Source organism: Spermophilus citellus, assembly GCF_964194105.1.
Source record: "Spermophilus citellus genome assembly, chromosome: 5".
NCBI lineage: Eukaryota > Metazoa > Chordata > Mammalia > Rodentia > Sciuridae > Spermophilus > Spermophilus citellus.
In genome coordinates, this window is record NC_138186.1 from 162,231,771 (window position 1) to 162,246,603 (window position 14,833).

The window sequence follows — 14,833 nt, forward strand, 5'->3', positions numbered from 1 at the left end:
ATTCATTATTTTCCTAATGTACTGTTATATAATATACCACCTAGAGATAAGTATTTTTTTTAGTTTTCTGAAAATAGAATCACTATATAAGTTACTCTCTATATAGCTTCCACTTTTCATTTAGTAATTCATCACAGTTACTCTCATGTCATTAAAAATTTTTATGCCAGGAATGGTGAAACATGCCTTTAATTTCAGTGACCTGGGAGGCCGAGGCAGGAGGGATTGCACGTTTGAGGCCAGGCTTGTCAACTTATTGAGACTCTGTCTCAAATTAAAAAGATAAAAAGGTCTGGGGATGTAACTTAGCGGTAAAGCAACCTTGAGTTCAATACCCAGTACCCCACTCTAAATAAATAAATATTTTATTAAAAAATTGTTTGGCAGAATCCTAATTTTTAGCACTAGTTTATGCCAAACATTATTAGGTGCTATTGCAACCCCAGTCACAAAATGGATGGGGTGCTCTTTTATCTTAGGGATAGGTGTCTTAGGGGAGACAGACAATAAAAAAATGACAAAATTACTTTAGGTAGTCATAATTGTCTTAGAAAAGGTTAAGTGTATATAGTTACCAAGTTGGGCTAGGGGTGAAAACTAGAGAAAGGATGCCCCAGAAGATGCGCTTTGAGGAACTGGTATTTGAATTGAGACTTTTGAGAATAGTCCTAGCAGGATGGGATGACAGGAAGCAGAGAAAATTGCATGTGTCAACATCTTGAAGATGGGAAATAGTGTGTTGTATTGTAGGAATAGAAAGCAGACTGCTGTGGCTCTGCTGTTAGGAGCAGAGGAGAATCATGCTACGTTTATCCATTGATTTGAGGTGTGTGTATGGGAGAGATATCTTTACAATATTTAGTTATTTATACTTTATTGTTTATATCTTAGGTTTTGTAATTTATTAAATGTAGTTTCTTCATAGTTTGTAGGTTTCTGTAAATATATTTGAGTAGATCGGATTTTTGTTTCCAGTGCCAGTCTAATTTCTATTTTCAATTTATTTCATTTTCCAGTTAAATCATATTATTTGTAACTAATGGTAATTCTGTATCTTTGCTTTAAGTTCCTATGTCCTATATATTTTTCTTACTGCACTATCTAGATGCAGTGATAGCACTCAACAGTGTTTGAGTTCCTGGGCTTTGCGGTAGGGTATTCAAGATAAACAAGACATATTCTTTGGCCTCTTGAAGCCTAAAGTCTAATAGATAATTGGAATACATGAATATAATTTAAATGAAAAATGAATAACAATCCTGAGAAAAATAAAAAACTTTGGAAATTCAAAATTAGGGATAATGCCTTGGCTTAAATAATTGTTTCAGGGAAAGTTCTTTTGTACAAATGACAGTTTGTTTTTAAAGTATAGGTAAGAAAGGGATGCCGAGGTTGAGTTATGTAAACAGAGAGACTCCTGAGTAAAAGGTGGATTCTCAGTCTTTCAAACAAAACCTTCTCCACCTGCATATTTCTCATATTAGTTGGAGATAAGTATCCTTCCAGTTTCTTGCTTTATTTTTTGCATTGAGAGATCAATTCAGAAATGCTTCTTTTTCTTGAGCTCAAAAACATGGAGCCCATCAGATTCAAAGTGACTTATCCTTGATTCATTTCTTTAATTCATCATATCTGATGTCTTAAGTCTTATATAACTGGGGATATAATTCAGTGTTAGAGAGCTTGCCTAGCATGTGTGAGGCCCTAGAAAGAAATTGTCTACTTATATTCTGAATCCATTGACTCTCACTACCTCATTACTAGTCTTGAGCTACATTATTATCTGTTTTGTTGCAGCTGCTTTCACCCTTGCTCTACTACAGTCTTTCTCGTGAGCTCAATAGCTCCCTGTTTGACTCAGTAAAAGCTGTAACAGTCACTTCACTAACCTTTTTATGTTCTCAACTTGATTTCTTGTTTCCTTCTATTTTCATCACCAGTCCATCATTTTCTCTAAATTAGAGATAAGTGTTTTGTTTATATTGACCCCTCCTTAGTGTTATTTGTTTCTTTCATTACTTCTTTTTCCCTCTGATTTGTTCCACCCTACCCACACCTGCCTTTCTGCCATTCCTTACCTATACTACTTATAATCCTGCCTCAAGATATTTGTACTTGGTGATTCCTATACTGAAAACTGTCTTTCCTCGTATATTCATATGGTTTCATTCTCCCGCAAGTTGTTTAAATGTCATCATAATAAGACCTTCAGTGACTGGTGTTTAATATCATAAACTGGACTTTTCATCTTTTTTACTTTGACTCTCACCTTTATTTCCTTCTATAGCATTTACTACCTTATATGACATTATATAATTCATTTATTTTTTGGATGATGATGTTACTTCATCTCTTCCTGCTGTACTATGTATGTTGTACTAGGCCTAGGATTTTTGTCGTTTTTTTTCCACTATGTCTAGATGATAGTAGGTATTCAGTATATTTTTGTGGAATTAATGACAGAGGTATAACAGAGTTGGTTTTGAAAACCATAGAAAGCAAATTGAGAAATGACAATTCATTTACTGAGCAATGGGGAATGGATAAATCTGTATACTGAAGCCAAATGATCTGATTAGTATCTTAAATAAGATGGAGAGAAGTCTAGAGATAGGGAATATCTTCCTTTTAGTAGTAGTGATATTGAAAGACAGGTAATGACTATGGGGAAAATATTAAGATTCTGAATTCTCTGAAAAGATAAGCTCAAAAATGTGAGGCCTGTCAAGTCTTTTTAAAAGTACAAAAATCAACTCAATGAGTAGTCTTAGACTGGATACAGTTTCTGCATTTTTTAAATTGTAGACAGACACAGTACCTTTTTTAATGTGGTCTGGAGGGATTGAACCCAGTGCCTCACATGTGCTAGGCAACTGCTCCACCACTGATCTACAACCCCAGCCCAGTTTCTGCATATTTTAAAAAATATTTTTTATTGGTGCATTATAATTAAACATAATGGTGGGATTCATTATTACATATTGATACATGCACACAAAGAGTTTCTACATTTTTGAAACATTTGGGAAACTGATAATGGACCAGTATTAGCTGAAATGATAAAATTATTTTGTGGTAATCCCTTTATAATAGTTTATATAAAGCATGTTCTCATTTTAAAAGATGCTACCAAGTAAATATTTTTTATATAAATTTTCCAGAAGTATAGACAAAGAAAATAGTACAAGGAGGGTTAATTACACACAGATAATGAAGATACTGACACAACATGATGGCAGTAGAGGAAAAAAATGCTGAGGTAATTTTGAATTTGGGTGACTGAAAGAATAACAGTGTGGCTGGGAAAAATGGCGATGTCAAAAGGAATAGTTAAAATGTATAAAGGATAAATATGGTATTTTTTTATTTCCCTATTCTCGTTGTCCTTTTCCTTACTTTCTTCACCACAGTAATGTGGAGAATTTATATCTTATATGTATTTATTGGTCTTAGTCATTCTGGAGCTTCTGGGGTGCAGTTAGTTAACTCTCATGTAGTTTTGCATTTTCTTTTTTATCCCAATAGTAGTTTTGAAGAAGATGCTTGGTGGTTAAATGGTTCTAGTTTGTACCCTAATGTTGCTATTTTAGAATAGACATGAATGATTTTATTTACTGTCATCTTGCATGTTATTTGTACTTTCTCATACTAAAAGTTGAACTTAAGGGAATACAGATGTCTTGACAATCAGTTTGCTGTTCTCTTTTTCAAATATAAATTGATAATTTTCATATATACTTCAGGTTTAGGGCTTTTTCAAAATGATTTTCATTTTTAATTGACACATAGTAATTTTGCATACTTACAGGTTATATATGTGTATATATGTATGTATATAATGTGTAATGATCAGTTCAGGGTAATTGGCATATCTATTACCTCAGTCCTTTTTTACATTTCTTTTTGTTGGGAATGTTAAAAATCTCTAATGGCTATTTAAAATAATTAATAGTTAATCATAGTTCTACCATGTGGTAGAAGTTACTCCTCCTCTCCAACTGCACCAATGTGCCTATTACAGATTTAGAACTCAATTATGTATTATTTCTGTGATGAATGTAGGGATTTCTTATTTATGGATCTTACAAGTTTTTTAGCAAAGGTGAGTAAATAGTGGGAAGTGGGTTTCTTTTTACTGTACTTGACACTCTTCATTGTTAATAACTTGTTTTTTAGTCTCAAAGTTGGCTGTAAGAATAAATTTCTTAATTACTCTCCTTTCAGGATATGTTCTTAGATGATATGTCTAAATGATAACAAAAGCTCTGCTGTTGTCAGTGCTTATCCCTTCATGGAGTTAATTGAAGAAGGGGTGAGAAGCATAGTGAAAAGTATTATTTATCTTGTCAGGAGTCCCTTTTCTGGTTGTTGTGGTATAAGTGCTTTATTTTATTTAAAGTTTCCTGACTTCCTAGAAGACAGACTTACTAAGGACTGTGTTGTATATGCATACTAGGAAAGACTTTTTTTGATTGCCTAAGATTGTAGAATGATTAAATTTATTAACTAAAAGTTTTACATGGGCACTCTTATGAGTAAATTCCAACAACTGTTTTATAATAATTATTTTTCCTCTAGCTTCAACAGTTAATACAGACCTTACAGATACAGCAGCAGAAACCGCAGCCTTCCATCCTCCAGGCCCTGGATGCTGGTCTTGTGGTTCAGTTGCAGGCTCTCACAGCACAGCTTACAGCTGCAGCTGCAGCAGCCAACACGCTCACTCCCTTGGATCAGGGAGTCCCTTTCAACAAGGTAGTCATTAAAATATTGGATGCATTCAATAGGCAGTGTTAAATAGTGTGAAGTGTCATGTGGATTCTATAAATTGTGTTTTATCATATTCTGTCGATATACACTGTACTGTAGAAAATATATTAAATTTTAAAAAGATTTAGACTTTAAAAATTCCTCTTCAGATGTTTAAAATACTTTTTTTAAACTAAAGATAAATGGTCAGTGTATTTTCCATTGAGGCAGCAGCTTCCAAGTCTTACTTAATCTAAATAGCTTGCCCACGTAAAAAGCCTTTAAGTTGAATATTCAGAAGGTGACAGAACATATGAAGATGAGGATCTTCATGTTCTATCAAGGGATAGATTCATTGTTTATGCTTCTAGGTGTTACCAAGCTGTATTGACATGGCAGACCACTTCATTATTTTAATCCTTAGTCTTATGTAAGATTAGTGTCAGTGATTATATTGTCTATTTTATAATTTGTTTTGTTATTTAAGACAGTACAGTAGATCTCCCTAGTCCTCTGGAATACATTCCAGGACCTCTGCTGGGTACCTAAAACTGTGGATAGTACCAAATTGTACACACACACACTCACACACATGCACGCACACACATGCACGGGACATTCCTCCTGTATGTGCATACTTGCAATGAAATTCAATTTATAAATTAGGCATAGTAATTAACGTCTGCTTAATTAACATTAATAACATTTTATACATTAGGCACATCATTAACATAATGAAAATTATATGACTATGGTCTCATGAACAAACCAAGACAATAGGCTGCTGTTGACTGGATAACTGAAACTGCAGAAATCAAAACTGGACAAAGAGGACTACTTACTATGTATGTCATGGTGCTCTCACTCTAGAAAGAGTATAATATACAATGATATAAGACATTAAATGAAGAGATAAACTAATGGGATATAAGTAACATTTAAATATTTATGTAAAACACTTTGTCTCTTTTTCCCTGTCATGCTTGCCTCCCACCAGAAGTTGATGGATAGGTTTGATTTTGGGGACGATTCTGAGCATAGTGAAGAACCCAAAAAGGAAATTCCAACACCTCAACTGTAAGAATTATATTTTTCTTTTTCTGTGACTTTTATAAATATAGGGTAGGATGTTGCCATCTACTAAGTATACTTTGACTCAATTAGGATTGTTATGTCAGGCTACTAAATTCTTACATACAGAAAGGTGGCAGAATTGCTGTTTTGTTGTCTCCCTGGATTATTTGTACTCTTTTTCAAGTTTTGCAAATAGTTGTACTATGTCAAAATTTTTTTAATAGGAAAAATGATAAATAAGAGTAAAGCTATGGGCTGGGGTTGTGGATCAGTGGTAGAGTGCTTGCCTAGCATGTGTGAGGCACTGGGTTCGATCCTCAGCACCACATAAAAATAAATAAATAAAGATAAATAAAAGAGTAAAGCTAATTGTGATGTTTTTACATCTATTTGTTTAATTTAACTTAAATTTAAGAATATTTTCAATACAAGGACAGACGCTTTCTTCTAGTGCCAAATCTGCTTTTAGGAAGTGCATCAGACTAATCAGAAATAAGAATTGATGTTATGGGTCGTTGAGAAAATTATTAAAAGTTTTGATTATAAATTATAAAAATTGAAGGAACATTTGAAATTATGTAAATTGCTTGATGTGATGGCACATGCCTATAATCCTAGCCGCTTAGGAGGCTTAGGCAGGAGAAGTTAAAGTTTAAGGCCATCCTGGGCAACTTAGGAAAGTCTGCCTCAAAATAAAAACTAAAAAGAGCTAAGGATGTAGCTTAGTGGTAGAGCACCCTTGGTTTCAATCCCCATCATGTAAATCAGTGTCCTAAGAAAAATATAAGAATATCCTTAACAGTCCTGATAGTTTAAATATCCAGTGTTAATGCCTTTCAGAAATGAGAATTAAATTAACATTTAATTTAACATGTTATTACATGTTCTTTTCTTGAACTAAATTCCGTTTATTTTCCACACTGATTCAGGATTTGCTTTTTAAAGCGTGGAGACGAATTTGCTCTATTATATTTTGAGATTTAGTCTTTCAGTATTTGAAGGTAGCTGTTGTTCTTCTTGTTAGGTTTATTTCCTCCAGATGAAGGTGTCCCACCCCTGTCCCACAATTGTCCACAATGGTTTCAAAAGTTCTCAAAATCCTGCTAGCCCTTGGGGGGAATTTTTAGTTCATTTCTTACCTTATGGAACCCAGAATTCCAGGTTCTTCCAGGTGTGCATTTCCCAGAGCATAGTTGAAATTGTTTTCTCTTGTCTAAATACCATTTGTGTCAACATACCTAATAAATAACAGGTATGCTTTCTAAGTATATAAATTTTTTATGGTCAATTATAATTCTAAGTTTTACACATACTGATTGATGTAGCATATTCCACACTATCTCATAGTTAGAGAAGGAGTTGAAATGACATTTTTAAATACTTTAAATTGTTTATAAAAGTGTTTTATTGAGATTTATTTTAAAATCACTAATGTATATGTATTTAATAGCCTGAAATCTTCAACCGAGCATCTCTGACATGTTACAGACCCATTAAAATACTATTGAATTTATTTATTTCATATTAATAATTCTGAGGTATTCTCTTTTTTGTGTTAATATTTTAGAAGCAAACATTATAATAGAATATGATTTCTTGAGATGGCTTTTGTTTCCTTTGAAAAAATAGTAATTATCATATTATCTTTAGTGGATTTTAAAATATATTTCTACTTTCCTTTTAGTTCTCATGTTTCAGAATCTGTGAACAATTCCATTTTTCATCAGATAGCAGAACAACTACAACAACAAAACCTTGAACATCTCAGACAGCAGCTCCTGGAACAGCAACAGCCTCAAAAGGTTCATAACCCCATCTTGTGGTCTTAGGAGTTATTGCTGTTCATATTATTTATAGGATGATTGGTTTTTGTTTGATTTGGGTATTAATAGAGTGTTTTCTCATCTCTTATTTTTACCACTTTATTTCCTTTCATAGATATGGTAATTTTTCTTTGAATGTTTATCACTAGGAAGATCAGTCTTTTCAAGACATAGTTTTGTTTTTTTTTCCTGTAATCAGAATGTATTCTGGCAACTTAATGAATCTATATTGTAGAAATTAATACCAGTGTACCACTGGATAGAAGGAAGAGGTGGAGTTTCAGAATTGCCACTTAAAACTTGATGTAAATTCTATTCCGTTTAACAAGTCAATGATGATTGTGTTACCGGTGATGATAATGACAACAAAATGGATTGCCTTTTTTAATCCTAAAATTTTTATTGCTGTTACCCTGTTTTAGGAGCATTATCAGCAATGTAATAGGAAAAATATAGGCATAATTACATTTAATCCTCATTAGATAGACACTGTGACTTTTATTTTACTGCAGAAGAAGTTGAAGTTTGGTGAAATTAAATATCTAATGCAAAAGTACAAAGCCAATATTATATATGATCAGTCTTAAGACACAACATTATTTATATGTAACTGAGATTTTCAAAATACTTCTAACTACAGCCTAACATCCTTTTGAGGTATAAGAATCTTACTAATTTGAGGGATAATAAACCATGAAAAAATATTACACGTTAGAATTGATAAAATATGTCAAGTTGCAGAGCTAAGATTAAACTCATTTACAAAGCATATCTCTGCTATATATGAAAAATATTTATAGGTACCAACTGTTTAGGAGTGTTAGGAAGGTCCCCTGTTTCCCTTATAATAAAAAACTAGGGATTAATGAATTTAGCACAATACTACAAAAATTTTAAAAGTAAGAGCAGTACATTGTTAGTACATTTTTAGGAAAGCCATGTATACAAAGTTGGACAGGAAAATGGTTTTAATAGAGGTTAAAGTAAAGGGTCTTGGCACTATGGAATAGAGAATGGGTACTTTTTATTTTTTTATTTTTTGAGGTTTCAAATACCTTTTGTTTTTAATACGCATTTTTAAGAAGAATTCTACAATGAGTATATACAAGATGTATTCTAAAAATTTAAAGTTAGTTCAAATGAAATTATCTGTTGACTTATCCAAAAATACAGAATTGGTTCCATTGTTAAAATGTCTAAATCCATATATGTTTCATAGCAAAAGTATGAGGACCTTGGTCACTCCTTCATTCTTTTGGAAGAAAATTTGCAACATTGTCATTGCAATTTTTAAACAAACTTTGCTAAACTAATCCATTCATTCATTAAAAATATTTTTTTTTGCTCTTTTTAGATATACATGACAGTAGAATGCATTTTGATATATTATACATATATGGAGTATAACTTCCCATTTTTGTTGTTGTGCATGATGCGCAGTTACACTGGTTGTGTATTCAGACAGGAATGGGTATTTTAGGTGGCAGGTATAGCAAACTTTAGACATAGATGGTGCCTGCGCTTGTCCTTTTAATGCAGGTAATAAATATAAAATGGATATTCATGGAACTCATGCATAGAATTATAGAATGGAATTTTATACCTTGTTTTGAGGAACTAATTCTGATAGAAGTGGTCAGAATAAGGGCAGTATATTTAAAGAAAAACACAATGAAACTCAAAAGAAATTGGTTGTCAGTGATGTGATACAAAATCACAGAATTGATGCAGAGGTAGCATGTGGTAGTGACAGAAGAGTTTATCCAGCAGCACGTTTATTCAGCTGTAAATATGACACTTCTTGAATTGCCTTAGTTTCATTTCAGAAGGTTTAGCAGAAGCAGTAAAGTCAAGGGTAATACTTTAGAAATAAACTAAAGTGAAAATAAACTAAAAATTTGAAAGAGCGCCAGTCTGCCTAAGAATCTCACCTACCAATAAAAGAATTCTAGACTTAGTTACTAATTTTGTATATTAATTCCAGAGTTTCACCACTTAAACACCTTCCTTTGGATAGAATGGAAGTTCTTAAAAGCTTCATCGTTTGAAATGAATCCAATGAAGAAAAGGGGAGATGAAGGAAAAAAAAAAAAAACTTTTCTCATGGACAGTGATTGTGAAACTGACAGGTTTAGAGTAGGAAAGCAAGTTAACTGCATATCAGTTCAATTTAATAGTTGTGATTGCATCTACCAAATTTTTTTCCTTAGTTAAGTACTTAATTTGAAGTAAGATAAGCAAAAAAAGGTAAGCATTTTCATTTACCAGTAAGCTCAACATGACTGTGTAAGTTATCATAGGGTCTTAGTTAAAGGTGTAATAGGATTGATAGTGCTGTCCTGCTCATTACAGTTCTTAATCACACCTGTGGTGTATGTTGATTGTTATTTTCCATTAAAGTTAAATTTTTTTTCAAAATTGAAAAATTGGACACTTTTATGGAGAAAAATGGTGAGAATTATGAAGGGATTAGGAATTATGTCAGAAGAGGAGTGATTTATGTTAAATAAGTTAGTTTATGATTTTTCTAATTGTTATTAGGATAGTTAAAAGGTCACAAGAGCTATAACTCAAAATGAAATCCAATGGGAATATTTTCAAAGAAGTTAATAATAAGATTAAGGAAGTTAATAATAAGATTAATGATTAATAATAAGTTAATTAATAAGAATCAATAATAAGTTAATAATAAGATTAAGGAAGGGGCTGGGGTTTGTGGCTCAGTGGTAGAGTGTATGCCTAGCATGTGTGAGGCCTGGCACCAAATAAAAATAAACAAAGGTATTGTGTCTGTCTACAACTAAAATAAATAAATAAATAAATAATAAAAAAAGATTAAGGAAGACGTAGCCTACTGATGAAGCACTCAGAAATATATCAGCATATCAGAAATATATCAGCATATCAGAAATATGTAACTTTTTTCAGAAAAATTTTTATATAGTACAATAGAAAGAGTAGAATTGAAAACCATGAAATGTCATGAGTAATGTAAAGAGTCTTGAGTTGTTATATATGAGTTGCTGTCTACAGTCTCAGATGAATTTCATTTTCAAATACTGAAATTATAGTGTTATTTGATTCATAAATCCAGGTCGATCCTAAGGTATAGCATATGTGTATTTCAGTAAAGTCTCTGAGTTTTTATTAACACTTCTACATTAAAAAAAAGAGAGAGAGAGAGAGAAAAGAATTTTATAACTGATTAAAATGTGACATATTACAGTGTTAGGGCCATCCTTGAAAGAAGTATCTGCTAGCTGCTGTTAATCTTATTCTCCCCACCCCAATATTTTCATTGCTGTTTTGTATGAAGATATTCAGAAGAAAGTAGACATGTATAAATAGGATGTAAACTAGAAAAGTCATTTGCCACTCTGGGCCAGTGAAGGTCTCTTTTTCTTATCTTTTTAAGTCATGTTATAAATAATTATGGAAGTGAGACTACAGAGAGAAGGGGAGCTGTAGTAGGAATTTTAATATAATTTCAATGTTGCAAAGCTTTTATTGGTGTCAAATTCAAATATTTTATATCCCTTAAATAAAATGGAACATTGCAGGATCTTGTTGGAAAACACTGTAAGATAAAATTTTTTTCTGTTGAAATGGCTGAGAATTTTTTCTTTTTTTCATATTTCCCTTTTTCCCTTAGAGAGGGAGATTTTTCTTGTACCAGTTCTTGGTGATATGGTCAATGGAAAATTCACGACCTGCTGCTTATTATGTTTTTCTGTTAAATTTCACCCTCAGTTTTGGAATCTTGTTTGCATTCATATTTGTCTAATGAATGTGAAGTATATTTCCCTGTTTTGTTTCCTTTGCTATTAAGGGCCAAAATTTATAAATTAAATTTTCAACTGTTCAGGGAAAGATAAAAGTAGACTATAGAGATGGTGTCTAATCCTTTTCTTGAAGTATAGCACAGTATTTTTTGTTCATGTATTAAATCTGAATAATGATATTTATTTCACTATTAAATCACCCCTTTCAACAACTCTGTTGGTTTTATTTTATTTTTTGACATAATTGGGAAAAACTGATGAATAATCTTTTGTAATAATGAAATAATTCTTGGGAATAATAAAATAGCAAATGTTTAAAAATAAAGGAAAATAAGACCTCTAAAAACCCGTGACATATCTTATGTTTATTTATTTAATAAACATAATTGCAAAATAACATAATAAATTTTCTTTTTTTTCTTTGTAAGTTCTTTAAAAAAGGAAAAAGTTTAAGAATAGCAATCTTTTCAAATAGGCAAAACTGCTGAAAAAAGAAACTCAAAAACTAAAATTGGGTGCAGTGGATCTTGATATTACACCAAGGGTTAACCTGTTAAATAAATAATTAAGGGTGAACTACAAATGGGATCAGATAGATGTAGAGCTTAAGATGAGTGCTGAAGTAAAAAATAACATGACAATAGACGAGTATTGAATTACGACTAAATGTGAAAGGATGAAGTTGGAAAACATCTGCTGTGTTACTAACAAATTCTGCTGTTATTGTACCATTTTAAAGGCTTAAGCCAGGGGTATGCTTAAAACACATCTGGAAGATAACACTTGCTAACTTTATATATCATGGTATAGAGACTGCTATCTGTTTTATTCAAACTCTAGCTTTATTTCTTAACCTTGAAAATGTTGCCTGTTCTGTCATAAATTAAGGGACTTGAAACTGTTCTTTAATTTTTGTTTTTACTTTTTGCTCTTTTCTTTCAGTTTGATTGTTAGTACTTATAAGAATAATATTTTTAAAATGCCCTTGAAAATAAATTCCTATTCTAATTGGTTTGGTGCAATTCACACTTAAGTTCTGATCTTGCTTTGAAATTTTTTTAAGAACACATAAAATAATCAGTTTTAGTATATACTTAACGATATTGTTGAAGAAGAATGCTGACTATGGCCAAAATAGCGACTATGTGCTATTGTGTTCTTTAGTCCCATAGAGGAAAAACATGAAAGAAAAATAGATTTTGTATTACTGCCAGGATAAGTTCTCTTTCATTAAAAAGACATTTTGAGGTTGAAATAAATAATTCTCAAGAGTTCTCTTAGTTTAGAAAAAGCATATGTACAAAGGTGATTTAAATTCAGTGTACCCTAAGGCCTAGGAAACTACTTTTTGAGGATCATTTCGACATTTTTTCTACTTTGAATGTGTTTGGAATTCTTTCTTTCTTTATTTTTTTTTTAAAAAGAACCTCAGGAAATTATTGTAATGTGATGCAACTCAAACAAAATTAAATGATATATCTAATCTGTTTCTTGCCTTTTAATAGTGAGAATTGCAACCACCTAGTGATTATAGGAGAACTTCTGAACTTCTGCTTTAATAGCCATTTGGACATTACCAAAATAACTAAAAATCAAAGAAACATTTTACTCAAATATCTGAAGTACCCTCTCTAATGTTCCCTGATTTCAAGTAAATTTGTATTTATGTACAAGTGCAATTTTAGATTGTTGGACTACTTTTAAACATTTTATTGTGATATCTGCTGTGTACAAATTTGCATTTGTAATTAAATTATCTCCCAACATTTGTGTGCTCTCAACAGGCAACTCCTCAAGATAGTCAAGAAGGGACATTTGGATCAGAGCATTCAGCGTCACCATCACAAGGGAGTAGTCAGCAACATTTTCTTGAACCTGAAACAAATTTGGATGATTCTATAGATATACAGCAACAGGTAAAAATAAATGCTTTTTCTAGTCGTAGTTTATAAACTTATTTAAAGAAAACAAAATGTTGTATAGTGGTAAGGTCCTCATGTGGTTTTCTGAAGCGTCACAGTCCATCTGTTTTGCCTAGTAAGCAGTAATGTCATTATCATGAATATTTTTTAAGGCACAAATGTTATTATGTAACTAAATCTAAGCTGGGATTTTTATTAGTCGTCTTCTTTCTAGGATATGGATATAGATGAAGGACAAGATGGAGTGGAAGAGGAAATCTTTGAACAAGAAGCTAAGAAAGTGGCTGTTCGTTCCAGATCAAGAACTCATTCGAGATCTCGTTCAAGGTCCTATAATATTATTTAACAGTAACTATGTGTGAATTTTTTAAAATGTTGGCTTTTTTTCTTTCCATCATGATTAAAAGATTTTTTTTGACTGATTTTTGAAATGTTATCATAAAATGTGTTTTAAAATCAAGAACAGGCTGGGAGTATGTTAGTACACACCTGTAATCCCAGTGACTCAGGAGGCTGAGACAGGAGAATCACAAGTTTAAGGCCACCCTCAGCAACTTAGCGCTGGGCCCTTACCAACTTAGAGAGACCTTATCAAATTAGAAAGGACTGAGGGAGGTAGCTCAGTAGTAAAATGCCTCTAGGTTCAATCCCCAAGAATCCTCACCCCCTATTGAAAAAAAAAAAAGAAGAAGAAACCTTTGTTCTATTTTTATATTGAGAATGTTTGTGCTATTGATTTGAGTGATTTATATAATAATAGCTGTATCAAGAGACTGGATTTGGGTTATACTTGATTTGAATTAATAATACCACTAGGAAGGCATCTAGTTTAGGATATTATTGCCTCTCAACAGCCATTAAATCAAGCCATGTTTCTTGCATTTGAGTTTACTTTATGATATTAAAAATGACCAGAAAAATAAGACTTCAAAAATTATTATTATTATTACTTTAAATGTTTATTTATTTTTTAGTTGTAGTTGCACACAATACCTTTATTTATATGTGGTGCTTGCACAAGCTAGGAGAGCGCTCTACCACTGAACCACAACTCCAGCCCCCCAAAATTATTTTTTAAAGCCATTATAAGAAATGTTTGTATTTATGGGCTTACACTAGGCTTTAACTTTTTCAGGTTGTTTTTTTTTTTGTTTTGTTTTTTTTGTTTTGTGGTTTTTTTTTTTTTTTGCAGTACAGGAATTGAACCCAGGGCATTCTACCATTGAGTTACATCCCTAACCCTTTTTATTTTTTTTGAGACAGGACCTTCCTGAGTTATGTAGGCTGTCCTTGAACTTTTAATTCTTCTGCATCAGCTTCCCCTGAATCTCTGAAATTGCAGGCATACACCACCAAACCAGTAATTTAACCACTCTTTAACATTTTTTAGACCCTAATTTTTATATGTGAATGTTCTTGAAAATTTGTACAGTAAATTTTAAAAAGTATTTCAGTATCACCTTTCAATCAAGCACTGTATGAA

At 31.9% G+C, this 14,833-nt stretch overlaps 1 protein-coding gene across 1 annotated transcript in view; it reads left to right on the plus strand.

The window, feature by feature from the left end:
- Positions 1 to 14,833, plus strand: part of SCAF8 (SR-related CTD associated factor 8) — an 85,545-nt gene that overhangs the window by 48,312 nt on the left and 22,400 nt on the right. Inside the window, 5 exon segments of the mRNA XM_081294659.1 lie at positions 4,579 to 4,755; positions 5,747 to 5,826; positions 7,508 to 7,625; positions 13,213 to 13,344; positions 13,565 to 13,677. Coding sequence (XP_081150785.1) covers positions 4,579 to 4,755; positions 5,747 to 5,826; positions 7,508 to 7,625; positions 13,213 to 13,344; positions 13,565 to 13,677 — 620 coding nt within the window.